The sequence below is a fragment of the Coturnix japonica genome, chromosome 11 (genome assembly GCF_001577835.2).
Source record: "Coturnix japonica isolate 7356 chromosome 11, Coturnix japonica 2.1, whole genome shotgun sequence".
In the NCBI taxonomy this organism is placed as follows: Eukaryota; Metazoa; Chordata; class Aves; order Galliformes; family Phasianidae; genus Coturnix; species Coturnix japonica.
Genome location: NC_029526.1, coordinates 13,601,823 through 13,616,168, shown reverse-complemented (window position 1 = coordinate 13,616,168; position 14,346 = coordinate 13,601,823). Strand labels below are relative to the sequence as shown.

General features: G+C 37.2%; 2 protein-coding genes across 4 annotated transcripts; one reads left to right on the top strand and one right to left on the bottom strand.

Annotated features, from left to right (window-relative positions):
* Positions 1–9: 9 nt before the first annotated feature.
* On the bottom strand, positions 10–7,322 carry CENPN (centromere protein N). Of its 2 annotated transcripts, none has more exons than XM_015874131.2 (11): positions 7,259–7,322; positions 6,756–6,937; positions 6,202–6,247; positions 5,480–5,536; positions 5,083–5,159; positions 4,538–4,714; positions 3,678–3,779; positions 3,127–3,178; positions 2,572–2,684; positions 1,377–1,500; positions 10–1,101 (listed from the first exon to the last, which is right to left on the bottom strand). In XM_015874131.2, exons 2-11 carry the CDS (start codon positions 6,924–6,926, stop codon positions 986–988), a joined length of 1,035 nt encoding a protein of 344 aa, XP_015729617.1. In that variant the 5' UTR covers positions 6,927–6,937; positions 7,259–7,322; the 3' UTR covers positions 10–985. The 2 variants fall into 2 exon arrangements, with proteins under 2 accessions (XP_015729617.1, XP_015729616.1); XM_015874130.2 differs by having other exon boundaries at positions 7,226–7,300.
* A 64-nt stretch (positions 7,323–7,386) lies between these two features.
* Positions 7,387–14,144, top strand: CMC2 (C-X9-C motif containing 2). 2 transcript variants are annotated; one of them, XM_015874136.2, is made up of 4 exons: positions 7,387–7,549; positions 9,080–9,204; positions 11,786–11,857; positions 12,942–14,144. In XM_015874136.2, exons 2-4 carry the CDS (start codon positions 9,124–9,126, stop codon positions 13,014–13,016), a joined length of 228 nt encoding a protein of 75 aa, XP_015729622.1. In that variant the 5' UTR covers positions 7,387–7,549; positions 9,080–9,123; the 3' UTR covers positions 13,017–14,144. The 2 variants fall into 2 exon arrangements, with proteins under 2 accessions (XP_015729622.1, XP_015729621.1); XM_015874135.2 differs by having other exon boundaries at positions 7,528–7,638.
* The last annotated feature ends 202 nt before the right edge of the window (positions 14,145–14,346 follow it).

The window sequence follows — 14,346 nt, the reverse complement described above, 5'->3', positions numbered from 1 at the left end:
AAAATTCTGTAAGATGTCTTAATTTACACGTTTATTTACAGTTTTGATATACGATAGAATTCCCACACAGCTTCCCCAAAGAGCTTTGCCACTAAGCTTGTCTCTATCAGCATACCATACACACACACAATATGCTTCCAGGTAGCAGAGTTAAGAATTAAGTACTTGTTTGAGTCTTCAGTGCAAATTAATCTCATAAAATAAGAATAATGCAGGCAGTTACACAGAAATATCTACATAATTAGTTACTATTATTTACTATTTCCCAGCCCTAAAGAGCTCCACTGCAGAGCTGCCATTGGCACAAGTGGATGTTGCTGTCTTGCTCCTGCAACCCTTGTGTCCCCAGGCTCATGAGACAGACATTATAAAACACAGACTATTGTGTCCCTGTGAGCTGCTATTTCATAGATACTAAGAGCAGGAGATGGGATTTTAAAAGATTATCATATTTATTACTGGCTGCCACAGATAGTGAGTGAGAACTGAACAGCCTGCAATGCTGCATGGAAATTTCTTACTGCTGCCTATCAGAGTCTCCCCTACACCCTGCCATGGTCTTTGAATGTAATCTGTATCTATAAAGACAATAGCACACCTGGCTTGAAGTGGTAGTTCCACTTATTTCAATGGGGCTATTCACATGTTCAGGGTGTGTGTTGTGTTTCATCGCTGTCCTGCAGCTGAAATCAGGCCACCTCCAGTTATGACAATGAACTGATGTCTTACCATCCATACCAGGCTTTAGCACCTGACAGATACAAGCAGTCATCTCATTTAAACATTAAATACTCGTGATTGCTGTTTAAAATCCACAAACAGTGACGTTTTAGTTTTTAAGGGCTAACCCAAAAGCCAGGAATAAAAATAAAGGGGGTTTACCAAAGAATGAGGTTGTTTTTAAGATCTGTTTTAAAGGTGATTATGGATTAAGACCAGTAATAAACGCATCGTGTATTTTGATATAGAAACATTTCTATTTAAGTTAAGGGCTCACAAAGCTTCCTGGAAGTAAAGACTTCTTCTCTCTAATTTTAAAGTAATTCCTGGCTTTTTGTGGAATGCATGTAAGTAGTGGGGAAAGCGGTGCATCAGCCAGACCTGTAGAGACAAACAGGTAATTACAGCTTAACTCGGGCAGCCTTCACCTTTCACCATTGCCATTTAATTGAAAACAGAGTTTGAATATCTGCTATTGAAAATAAACAGGTACGTATTTACACATTACGTTTTAGAGGTAACGATTTCATTCTATTTATTTCTATGTATTTCCCAACCGTGCAGGTTCTTCTATGCAATACATAAGCTGAATGTAAAGCGATTTAAATGTTTAACCACAGATTTCTCATCTCTTTTGACAGAGCTGGAATACTCACCTGCTGGTGCCAAGGATTTCAGTGATTCTAAAAGATGTGGACTAGAAAACTTGACCAAGCATCGGAATGGCTCTTTTTTCTCCAAAACATCCCATTTAGGATCACTTTTAAACATCGTCTCAAGCTGTTAAGATACAATTACCAGGCATTATAAGCTATGCATGCATTTTATGTATTTATTATTCAAGTTAATGTGTAAAACTAGAGAATCGTTTAGGTTGGAAATGAAATTGCATTTGCTCTGTGCCATGATACATCCTAGAAGAGCTTTACAGCCATGTGCCAAATAGCTTGTAGAACAATGAGGGCAGTTCCAGCTGCAATGTTTCTTTATATGGACATTTATACATACACACATATAGATACAGATATTGTTTAAAATAATCTCCCAACAACTAACTTACGTTTAAGCTCAAAATGTTCTGGCTGATTAAAGTTGAACGTGGAACTAACCGTTGTTTTGAATGTTAGAATATTTTCAAACAAGCCTGACTTAACTTGAGTTCCTTCTTCAAACTGTTTGAGTATAGAACAAAAGGCATTTGTAGCCAACCTGGTAATAAAAACTTATTTTACAAGTTCCAGCACAGCAGGTGTTTATGGGTCTGCTGTTATCTCTGAAATGATCAGTTAGGTCTGAACAGGCAAATTGTAATGTAGTAGAAGAATCACTTTTTTATTCCTTAGTATTAATGTGATTCTAGTTGGAGGAATATCCCGTTAATAAAATCAGAGGGTGCCACCATGTGGTAAACAGTCCTCTGGTGAAAGAGGCAGCCAGTTCAGTTATGTAGTAAATCATTACGAGAATCCCAGATACATCTGCTCATTAGAAAAGAAAATTGGTGCGTCATTAAATTCTTGTGCTGTATGTGACATGATCTTCAAATGTACCTCAAGCAACCCTGAGTTCTGGTGCTGGTTTAAGTCTAACAGTTAAGCCTAAAGCAGTGCTGGTTTAAGTCTAACTTTGTTACAAAACTAAGTCCACATGTTGGGCTCCTAAGCACAAAGGACTGAAATAAGATCTGACCAAATCTCAGTGCAAACAGGCTTCTTAAAACTACTCTTATCCCACTTAAAATGTCCTCCCTAAAGTTTGAAAAAATGCCATCTTTTTACATGCGAGTTTATGTAGCTGTAACTCGATTAAAATTATAGGAAAAAGCAAAACAAAACTTGTTGCATTCACTACCTTATATTGTGCAAAGTCGAGTTTGGGTTGGGGACCAGCACCAAAGCTTTCCTGATTCAGTCTGTGTATTCTTTCTTTCTCACTTCTGTTTTCATCACATATCTTTAAATCCACTGCAGGGTAGGGAGAAAAAAAAAAAGGAAAAAAAAAGACAACTCTCAGCGAGTACAAATGTTGCATTTGTTGATCAGGTGAATGCTCAAAAAATTATGGAAATAGTAATTTTTAAACGATTCATCACTATCTGTGTTTGATAATTGGTTGCATGACATACACTTTCAGTTCTTACCAAGAAAGGAAACAAGTTGATATGACAGAAGACACTGATCTTTACTTATTTTTAGTTTCATAAATGCATGGAAGGTCACGAGGAAGCGTTCATATCTCCTAGTGACATCTATATTATCCATGGGTGGATAATACATCAATATAACACATGCATTTCCTATTATGAATCTCATTTCATAAGGCAGAAATATACAGATACACATTTTAAAGCACAATTCTTCCAAGTGAGGACATTCACGCTTCCATTTAATTTAAAAACACACATACCATTTTCTGTGAGTACATTCCTTTCTTGTAGTGGATAGTTGGTTTGGAAGTTCTAAACGAGAAAAAAATGAAAAGGAAAGAATATATAGTTGTGTTTTTAGAGCCTTTAGCTGCAAACAGTTTTCTAGATTTCATTTTGCGTTCTGAAAGTGAGTGGTCACATTTTTGATAAGTACTAGACTACAAAGCCCAGCTTTATGGTGAGAAAACACCCCCCATCCTATGATACATTATGCGGATGAACAGAGTTAAGTGTCCATTCTAATACCTCCCCCAATTATTACTCTAAGAAACAGTGCCAAGAAGTCCCAGGAGTGAATTGGTCAGCCACACAGACTAAGTTTAACCATCCAGAAATAATAGCAAACAGTAAGTGGCATATCAAGTAATTACATCACCACTGTAATGTTACCTTAAGGAAAAGTTATCCAAGCCAGTGGTTCAGTGCTATTGTAACTTGATGATCTCTTGAAAGAGTGGAGTTTCCCCCTGGCAGGGGGCCTGAAATAGAAGCAAGACTCATCTTTGGATGTACTTGTGAAGTGGCTCACCTGGCTGTACTTCTTAAACACAATATCTTTTAGGGAGTTTAAACAATGACCTCGAAGCTCCATTTCAGAGATGTCGTGGTAATTGGAAGCAACAACCATTGCCTTCAAATAAAAATTGAAATTGTTTTAGCATGAATGTTAATAATCACTGTGGGTATAATAAAGACACAGTATTTATAGACTTTGAGATGTTTTGTTTCATAGGAAGCAGCTGCTTTTTAACTAGCAGGGTTTTCATGTTGCAGAGAATTATTAAGGCTTGGTTAACATACAGAGCCTTCCCAGGATTTAGTGAATAATCATACAGCCTTATCAGTGCCAAAACCACAAAGTAAACAGATTAATAGGATCATGAAACTACTATTATGACTATCTATGAAACAGACACAAATAAAAGACTACCAACACTGATCACCACAATTCTGTAGAAAAAGCGAATTAATAGCATTGCTTGCTGAGCTCATACATTTAGTTAACAGCACCATTTTAATGTTCCTCAGCTTCTCTGAGTCAGTTTAGTTGATATTGCCTAACATTTGCTTGAGGAATTAGAATAATTAGAGATCAACAAAACTCCTAATAAAATGGATTTATTTTTGATGTGACATTCACAAAGATTGGGTTTTGCAACCCCCGGCTTTTTAATTTTAAATAAAAAATAAGCAGGAGCTAAGAGGAAAAAAAATTAAGTTAAATTAGAAAACTGCATTAAGAGATTCATCGTTACAAATCCTCTTCAAAGCCAAGAGAATTAAAAATCCAAAAGACTGTAATAGTAATAGTAATAGTCTCATGCGGGTTGGAAGGGACCTTAGAGATCATTGTGATGAGGTCATGGCCTGTGCAGTTTAGTTTTCTACCTGACACAGCAGAGGTAAGTTGCTCCTAAGGACAGAGGCAGAGATGAAGACATAAGGAGTCTGTGAGTGGTACACAACGTAACTGGTCTTGTACTGGTTTGGTTTTGTATATGGCGTTCCCCAGGCAATTCTAATCCAGATTGCATTATCTTCATATTCCTTAAAATTGATGGTGACCTGAATGGAAAAAGGAAAGCTTTGCTTTAAACACACATTCCTGTGTCCAGACAAATTAAAACATGCCCTAACCCTGTGTTCACAAGACCAAACATGATACTGCTTGAACAAGAAATGAATGAATCTAATTTCCACAGGAAAACGACAACCTCACCAAATGAATGTTCTGAACTCTGATGTGATTTTTATTTTTCCACTTCCGAAGCATGTTGAGTTTAACTTTTTATTTTCCTATTTTCCACATAGTTCTCACCATTCCCAAGTTAAATCTATTCTGGTTTTGATGCAGATTGTAAGCAAAAAATGTCTTGCTAAACGTATGGAAAAATCTATTGACACCCAAACCCAACACATCCAGACATTCTTACATTTATCAAAGCTGATTGAATTCGCCTTCTGAATTTTTTTTTGAACTCTCTGAGGTCAAAGAAGTCTGTTTCTTCCCCTGTTAAACAAGAAAATAAAGAATTGACTGAGTTCTATTCACAAGAACTGGTTCAACGATGGTTTTAGTTTCACTGAAACAATATTAAGAAGAAAAGAGGCTGGCACTGCATAGCATTTTTAGGAAAGCTGGATATTAAATTTGAGTCTCATTATTGCTATGTGTATATTAATATATAAATGACAATTAGAAATTATTAGTTTCTAATAGTTGCCAAAAGAGTTAATCCAAAGTACTTGAAAAACATTAAAAATAAATCTATACTCAGTAAATTGCTGAGAGTTATGGCAGTGAGACTACAGAAAGGAAAGGAACTTTACCTGTTTTGTTCATATAGTAGACAGTCCATGCTCTTTTGTTTGCATAGATGTGGTTGTCTAGGGAAAACAGGAATTGCTCAATAACGATTGAATACTATCAGAAGGTAATTAAAAATCATTTTACTACTTTTATAACCACATTATTTAAAGATCACTTCTGACAATGCAGTATAACTTATTCAGCAAACCTAAAAGCAGAGCAGTTTTTACTAAAGGAGAGATGCTTAATTAGATCACAAAAGATCTTCATAACAAAGGATATCTCTGAGGTTCAGTGTTTGAAGAAGCGCTTTAGCTAAAACAACTGTCAGTCTAAATTCACGTCGTGAATTAATATTGGAACTAAATTTCCACCTGGAGTACTTGCAGGCAGCTTTTCCCTATGCCACTTCTCATCACAGCAAGATGTTAGGGCTCAGAATATACCGCAGATGAATCTCTCTCTCTACATGTATAATTGTGCTCTGGATGTGACTTACTAAAGTTGACGGCTATCTGGAATTCTAAAGAAACTAACACTCTCATGTTGATGAAGAGCTTTTAAAAAGAAAACATAATTTGTCAGATACAATGGGATTAATATAAAATGTAATCTATGTACATTAAGTGCATCCCTGCGGCACTAGGGTCATTGCTATGTAATTAGAGGAGTTACTAAGTTACTCAGAAAAAAAACACAAACGAAAATCGCAAAGATGTTATATTCATTCATTTTTACTTACAGATGATGTCTAGGAGGGCTGCTTGCTTTATGTCTGCAGAACTTTCCTGGAAGGAAAAATGACAGTGCATGGTGAGGATCAATCACACATAGAACAGAATCATTGAATATCCCAAGCTGGAAAAGGACCCATAAGGATCATCGAGTCCAACTTCTGGCTCTGCACAGGACCACCCAAAAATGAGACCATATATCCAACAGCAATATCCAGATGCTTCTTGAACTCTGACAGCTCAGTGCTGTCACAGAATCACAGAATGACCCGGGTTGGAAGGGACCTCAAGGATCATGTAGTTCCAACCCCCCTGCCTGGCAGGGCCACCAAACATACACCTTTACTACATCAGGTTGCCCAGGGCCCCGTCCAACCTGGTCTTGAACACCTCCAAGGACGGGGCATCCACAACCTCTCTGGGCAGCCTGTTCCAGGGCTATGCCCACCAGTGAAGCTGCTCCACTGCCTGATCTGAACACAGTGTTCAATAAGATCCCAGGACAGGCAGCTTCAATGCAAGGCACTGAAGTCCAACTGGGAGATGCCGAGGACAGAATTACCTCGCAGAGCTGAGCCACGCTGTAAGAGATGCTCTCTTTGGTCTGACGGAAGTTGATAGTTTGTAGCTGCGCCTCTGAGAGAAAGCCCCACTTCTGCAGCACCGCCATGATTTCATCACGGGGGATTTTGAGCACAGTTCTTCGGATATATTCGATAATGACTTCATCCATAGCGAGGACACCTATAAACGGTGAGATATTAAAGAAGTCACACCAACACATAGGCCATCTGCGGTGTAGAAAAGTGCTGATTGAGGCCTTAGGGACAGCTGGAAGAACAGCAGCAGTGTGGCTCCATGTCTCCATAGCCCTCATCCTGCACACAAGAAAGCAATCTCGCCCATATCCCATATCCTATATCCCATATCCTATATCCCATATCCTATATCCCATATCCTATATCCCATATCCTATATCCCATATCCCATATCCTATATCCCATATCGTTCAGAGCACAGCCCCGCACTCACCCCCACACCTCAGGCGGCCACCACAGCACCAACCTCACAACGCGCCGCGCCAACCGCCTCCCGCCTTTCGAAGCGTCCAATCAGGAGCCGCCCGGTGCCAGAAAGAACCAATCACATCAGGCCCTGCCCTCTTATTCCCGCCCCTTCTCTCTGTGGAGGCTTCCGGCCGAGCTCGTCCGTTCACTTCCTCTCTCCCGGTGCTGTGGTTGTGGTTGTCTCCCTCAGCTCCTGTCACGTCGGGCTGGCTTCGTCCTTTAGGAACAGAAAAATATGTGAATAAAAGCAAGAAGAGTCCCCGAACACAGCTGGAGCCGTGCTACAACGGTATCACTTTAATTAGTGTGCAAAAGAAGTGGATCTGTAGCTCTCTGCTTTGCTTCAAATAATCTGTTTTGTCTTTAAATCCTAGCAAGGTGATGATTTGCTGTCTTTATTTTAGCTTAAAGCATTACTAAAAAGAAAGGAAACCAATAGCCTGTTCTATTCCTTTTCATGCTTTTATTACCCTTTCATCTGTCCATCAGTTCCCTCTGGCAAAAATATATTAACCTCCTCTGATCATTTATAGACTATATATTATATTTATAGCCTCATCTGGCTATATAAATACAGAATTTACACTGATAACACTATTCTGTCATGAGCTTCTATAGTACCTGAAGGCTCCAGTCCATCCCCCAGTGACCATTGTAGGATGTTTTGCTACTTTGTAATCAAACATTTTCTTTTTTTAATGTTTGTTAATTCATTGTAGCCTGTGTGAAGTGTGTGCCACGTTAGGTAACTCAGTTTGCAAGATTTTAATACTGGTGTTATATGAAAATGAATTCAAGTGGTCGTAGAGCTGGTAGAGCCCATTTGTCCTGGTATGAACTGGACTTCTTCCCTCTCTGGTACAATGATTTTTCCACAACAAGAAATCCTTATTTCAGCCATTATTATATGAAAGTTTCATCCTTTTTTTGACAAAAGATCTTGAAAATGGCTTATGGGAATGTTTTCCTTTTTAAGTGAGACGTTATATAATATATATATATATATATATATAATGAAATTTGCTCGTGCCCCATAGAGCTGTACGGAAGAGCACCTGGGGGTCCTGGTTGACATTGCAGTTAAACATGATTTAGCAGTGCACCCTTGCGGCAATAAAGGCTAACAGCATACTGAGATGTATTTGTAAGTGGAGTTAAGTTGTTACTGTTGTTCCCCTCTTCTTGAGGTCACATCTGGTTCTTAAAGCATCACCAAAGCTTTGGATCATGATTTATCAATAAGCACGTAGATAACTAAAAAATACCAGTCCTTAGAGTGTTGTAATGAAATATCAGGGTGCTTCCTGTTCCTCTCCACCTGTCTATAGAGAGTAGAAAGAATAAAAATATATATTCTAGAATAAATACATATATATAGTAGTTATCCCATATCTATTGGTTATATTGACAGGAACTAGGTGATCTTAAAGGTCCCTTCCAACCTGAAACATTTTATGATTCTATATATGCTATAATAAATAATACATGTGCTAGAATGGACGTTGAAATAGGAGGATGAGAAGATAATTTGCAGTTCAAGAAAGGTTAGTTCTCCTATTGTCCCTTAAAAGGAAAATCCCAAATGTATCCTTAATGTCCATGATCACAAAGAATTTAAGCTCATAGTTAATGTTTGAGCTCTACAGATAAGGAAGAGGCATATACTAGTTCTAATTACCTTCAGTGCGTTATATAAACCATACATATTATGTTGCATTTTGATTCAAAATGCTATTATAAAAACATTAATACCATGTAATAATTTCTTAAGTGATCAACTTGAACTTTTATTTAAACATTCATGTTTTAATGTTGGCAGGTGGAACTCAGATTCTTTTACTGCTAAAATCATCACTACTTAAGATGCATCCAGACCTGTCTCCTCACCTGCACACTGAAGAATGTAACCTCATTATCAGTCTGCTCAAGAAGTGTCACAAGGAGGTAAGGAGTTCTGAGCAGAGAAAAGAGTGGGTGGGCTGGGGAAATGAGTGTCAGAATTGGTGCGATTATCATGCGATCATAAAAAGTCTCCAGTAGGCAGAGCAGCTGCAAAACAGAGCTGCTATGTTTTCACTGATAAAGTTGAAAGCAGCACTGACAGCTGTATGTAAAGCTTGGCCAGTGATTTTATTAGGATATAAAATTTCTTGTGTTGGAGCTTTACAATGGTGGGTCTATATTAAAAACTGAAATAATTTCTGAGTGTTTTAGTCTGCATGCAACAAAGTTGCTCACAGGATTCCTGTATACCAGCTGCCTGCAGGCCAGATATGCTAGTAGTATACATGCACATATGCTGCTGTGCCTTACACTCCATGTTTGGAGAGCAAGTGGGAATTAACATTTGAATATTCTTAGTAGTCATGTACAAAGGGATGTATTATACCTAATAGTCTTCAAGGAGCTCAAAGCTCTTCATTGATGTGGTACAGAAACTTTATCTCACTCATTCAGAAGCTATTTTTAATTCATTCTAGAGTTTTAACACTAAATGTTAGTATAAATGAGTATACTGTCCCAGGCTCATTCAGTACATTTTATTTGTTAGATAGTACTACAATGTTTGGAAATGTATGAAAAGTGGAATTGGTCAGTGACATCTCGTGGTGTTTTTCATACTGTTGTCTGCTTGTTCCTATGCACTGTGTAGATATCATGAACCTAAGATGCACGGTTCTGTGTAGAACAGAACATCACCAACCTGAACTGTAACTTGTTTGACTACCTTGAGTTTAGCAGAGAATTAGAACTGAAGGTTGTACTTGATTTCTATAGAACCTATTCAAAGTAATCTATTGCACGTTTGACTTACAAAGACTCCAGGAGCAGCAGTAATACATTCATGCATAGGGTTATATTCTTTCATTTTGGTTTGGAGTTGGTCCTTTTATGTGAAGAGGAGCTCGTTTTATCAGTCTTAAGCTTACCTTTGAGTGTATGTTTGTGCTCCTCAGAACAGAGTGAAGGTTACTTTCACATTCGTTTAAAAGGAGCAATTATCTTTGTTTAAAATTGAAGGTAGATGTACTGAAATTGAAATCACTGAAATGTGAAGAGTTTGTGATCTTAACTATAGTTATTACTGACTATCTGCTGTCTCGTAGAAATGCCAGAAGGGCCTAAGAACCTTCATATGTTTTAAATTAATACTGATGGCTAAAAATCCTTATCTTGAATTCTGAGTCCTGTATTTGTGTTTTAATAAAATTCAGTTTATTTTATTTCTGATCTAGAACCTGCTGGTTATATTAAGTCGTATACCTAGTGGAGAGAGGTTAATTCCTATTTGATATCATTATTTCAATTTTTTTTTTTTACAGCTCTGCTCTCGTGCCATACACATGTCTTATTTTTATAGACAGCTGCATATTGTCTCACAGTCGTATTGCTGTAATGGGGATAACTTCTGTTTTTTGGAAGACTGATTCCTTTTTCCTAATAATGTGAGTTATAAACAGTTGACAGTTCAGGAGTCTGGTTAAATAAAAGTAGATTCTTCTCACTGTATATACTAGTAAGAGTAGACTTAGTTTGGAATGAGGAGCGCTCACCTTGAAATCAGGCATGTTGGTATAAGAATAGAATAAAAGGTTAAGTCTGTATTAGCTAAAATAGAAATGTTTTGAAAGCAGATTCAGCTTTCAGTAAAGCAGCCATTTATCCCGTGCAACTGCTTCAGTGTCATCTGATGCCCTTTATAAAGCAGAGAGATATAAACAAGTTAATTATAGCACTGCCATAGTTAAAGATTATGACAGACTTTTATTAACACGCTCCTAAGTCAAGCCATGTTCTGCTAGCTGACATCTACCTTGCCTACTACTTGAACTCTTAATAGTGTTCAGCATACCTCTAATCCATCTAGCTGCTCATCAGCAACAGAAACGTGCATTGGTTTCCCTGATGAAAACTGGGTAACGCTTATGTATGCATCTAGCGTACAGCTGAGCCGTATTACAAAGGTGGTGATGTATATTCTTGAGGCTTGGAGAAATTTTACTCCTTCTCCTCATGTTAGTTCTAACATTTCAGTCATTTATGTCCATTGGATGCATCTTCTGGACCTACAACACCTCACACTTTTCACATATCTGGGATAATGAAGTCCTTTGCCTGTAGATCTTCCCACATCTTTCTAAATTGCAAATGAGTTCAGAATGCAAAGATTCGTATGTTAGTGAAGCAAGTGATAAGTGAAATTTATAGAACTGATTCCTCAGTCACCAAAGTGCATGTTCTACATCTAGACTCGATGACACCAGTGTAGGTAATCATATTTCAGTCTGATTTTACAATATGGGGAGTACCTTAAACTTTCTGCAAGATTGAGGTCATTCAAATGAGAAGTAGCTCTAGCTCCTGGCTACTCAGCAGAAAAGTTAAGGCAATTTTCACAAAAGGAGAAGTGAAAAAACCAGCTGGGTTTTTTTGCAGAATGCGAGCGGCTTTTAAGAAATGTGGAACATTGGAGGAAGAATTTCTTGAATTGTTTTGGTTTTTTTTCCTTTCCCCAAATTATTAGCACAACGTTCTGAGGTTTTTTGGCCACTGCAATGATATTGATCGTGAGATGCGGAAGTGCTTAAAGAAAGAGGTAAGAAATAAATTTAACTCATTAAATAACTAATAAAATGATGAAATTGCTAAAAGTTCATCGTTGTATTCTGAATAATATATAAATATTAGTGAAAAACAAAGATAAGCAATATGGCATGGGAAAAAAAGTAAGCATTCTGTTAACATTAAGTTATGTTTCATGCCTCTCAGTTGTAAAAATAGTCAGTACAATGAATGAAAAACTGCAAACCCTTTCCAAAATCCATCTGCTTAGTAGTCTATTACATTATGTAGGGAATTGTGTCTTTGTAATTTCCTTAGTCTTTCATACTTGTTTGTTAAATGTTTTAAATGATACATCAAGAGTTATTTGCTTCTCATGACATACATACCAAATCTGTAAGGATTTTTTTTTCCCCTGCTTCTTTTTAGCCCATAGGAATGTTTCATTTTTTGGCTGTAATGAAAGATTCTTCAGTCTTCAAACTTTTAATAATGCAGGGACATACTTCAAAGATGGGTTTCACATTTGAGATACACACATGAATGCTTTCTTGATTTTGTTCACAGTGGAGTCCCATTTCTTCTATTAAATAAATTACCCTAATTCAACCCATATTTGCCCTTGTTCCTTTCATTTCTGTATACTGCCTTATCTGTGCATATAATTAATGACCGGGATCAAAAATAGACCAAGTCTGTGATGACAAATTCATATTTCAGAAGGCAGGCACACATGTTAATCTGTATCTTTTAAAAGAAGAAGAGCCTGACCGGTGCTTTAGAACAGCATGAATGCCACTTGTTCTAGTCTGTGTGGCTGTCAGACTTAAGATGGATACGTAATTAACTTCCTTCTCAAGATTAATGGAACCTTCTCTATTAGAATGATCTAATACTCTTTAGCTTAATAACCTCTAACTTAGAAACATGTATTTTAATAAAATAAATGTTAATTTCAAAGTAAAAATGAATGGGTATATAGATATGGGGAATACAGCTAACACTGGTCAAAGATAATGTTTCTGATCCTGAGTAATAAAGGTTATAAGTGATTACAATTTTGATGTATTTGTTTGATAGTAATAGCTGATCTAATAATTCCCTCCTCTGTCTTCCAGTATGAAGAAAAAAGGGCCAGGAACCGGGAGGTGCGTCGGAAAATAATTGATGCTCACAAAAACTTTGAGAAGTGAGCTGTATCATACAGGGACAATTGTATCTCAATAGGGACACTCGCTTGAAAGCTGACACAATATCTCTTTCAAGCTGCCAACGTTCAACCTGTGGTTTGTGAAATAGTGGAAAAAATAAATGTACCCAACATGTACTAATTTCCAGAAAGGTAAACTGAATAATGGGAAAAATAAAATGATTGCTCACAAGTTAATATTTGGCCTCTAAAGGACACCTGTTGTGACAACTCTTTGTTCTGTCATAGTTTTGTTATGACTGTTAACTAACGATGCATCAATGTGTGTGGAGTATCGTGCATTCAAAGCTGCGACATTCCCAATCTTGTGTTCAGTTGCATTTATCCCTTCACAGTTAGTAGCTTCTCTTTCATCTTTTTCTCCTTGCAAATGCTGAATGATTTATCACGTTACGAAAAGTGAATGAAAACACTCTTTAAATGGATTACTAGAAATGAATTTCAAACCAGTGTGGCTTGAAATTGGAGATGGCCTATCAAGCAATTAGTGGAGTTCTAGTATTTTCCATTGACAACACTAAGGATCCTTCCTGCCAACTGTAAGTACAGAATAGACTGCTGTAAGTTAACTTGTTTATCATACGTGATGCAAATTGCTTTAGAAATTCAGAATGGGACTTTTTCAGGGATTCTAAAGCACAGCTTTGATTTATACTGAGTACAACCATTATCTGCTGCCAGAAAATACGAGCTAAGTTGTTCCTACATACGTTAGTACAAAGGGGACGTCACATCATGATTATTGCTATTGAAGAAAAACTCTGGTTAGAAGATGCATCTTGCCTTTCAGTTGCTCAAATCAATAAGCAGTGTGCTAATCAAACTGCCTCATTAGTTACAAGTGTTGTTCATTTGCTGTCTGACTGTAGGAAGTTCTGAACAGGTTTCTGAATGCCAAGAATTTGATATGAGGGTGCTGTTGGTTTATACAGCAATGGAGCTGCTTTGCTGCATGTCTCTTGGATTCCCCTTCTGTTATTTTAAGTGACTTTTCTGTTTTGCTTAGCAAAAAGACTATATAAATTAAATTGCATTGAAATAAATATAATCTCTTGAAGCCTTTTGAGGAAAGAGTGCCTACTGTCAATAAATTCAACACTGTGTGTATCAATGGTAGTTCTTTTAATGGTCTTAAATCCAGTTCTTGCATCTGTTTTGGAACAAAGCTGTATTTTAAAAGATTAGTTAGAAGTATTTGATATACTTATTAGGTTGAGAGGCTGATACCTGAGTGTACAAGCATTGAAGCTTTCTTTTATCCTTTTACCAAGTTCTTCTTTCACTGAATAGCAATAAAATAAGAACTGAAGAGA

Bases quoted from the DNA above. Each gene is read 5' to 3' on its own strand.
- CENPN (XM_015874131.2), bottom strand. From the start codon at position 6,926: ATGGATGAAGTCATTATCGAATATATCCGAAGAACTGTGCTCAAAATC. The intron at 6,248-6,755 runs GTAATTCTGTCC...TTTTCCTTCCAG, and splicing joins GCGTGGCTCAGCTCTGCGAG to GAAAGTTCTGCAGACATAAA. The intron at 1,501-2,571 runs GTAGTGAATGCA...GTATCTTAACAG, and splicing joins TCGACTTTGCACAATATAAG to CTTGAGACGATGTTTAAAAG.
- CMC2 (XM_015874136.2), top strand. From the start codon at position 9,124: ATGCATCCAGACCTGTCTCCTCACCTGCACACTGAAGAATGTAACCTC. The intron at 9,205-11,785 runs GTAAGGAGTTCT...CCAAATTATTAG, and splicing joins TCAAGAAGTGTCACAAGGAG to CACAACGTTCTGAGGTTTTT. The intron at 11,858-12,941 runs GTAAGAAATAAA...TCTGTCTTCCAG, and splicing joins GGAAGTGCTTAAAGAAAGAG to TATGAAGAAAAAAGGGCCAG.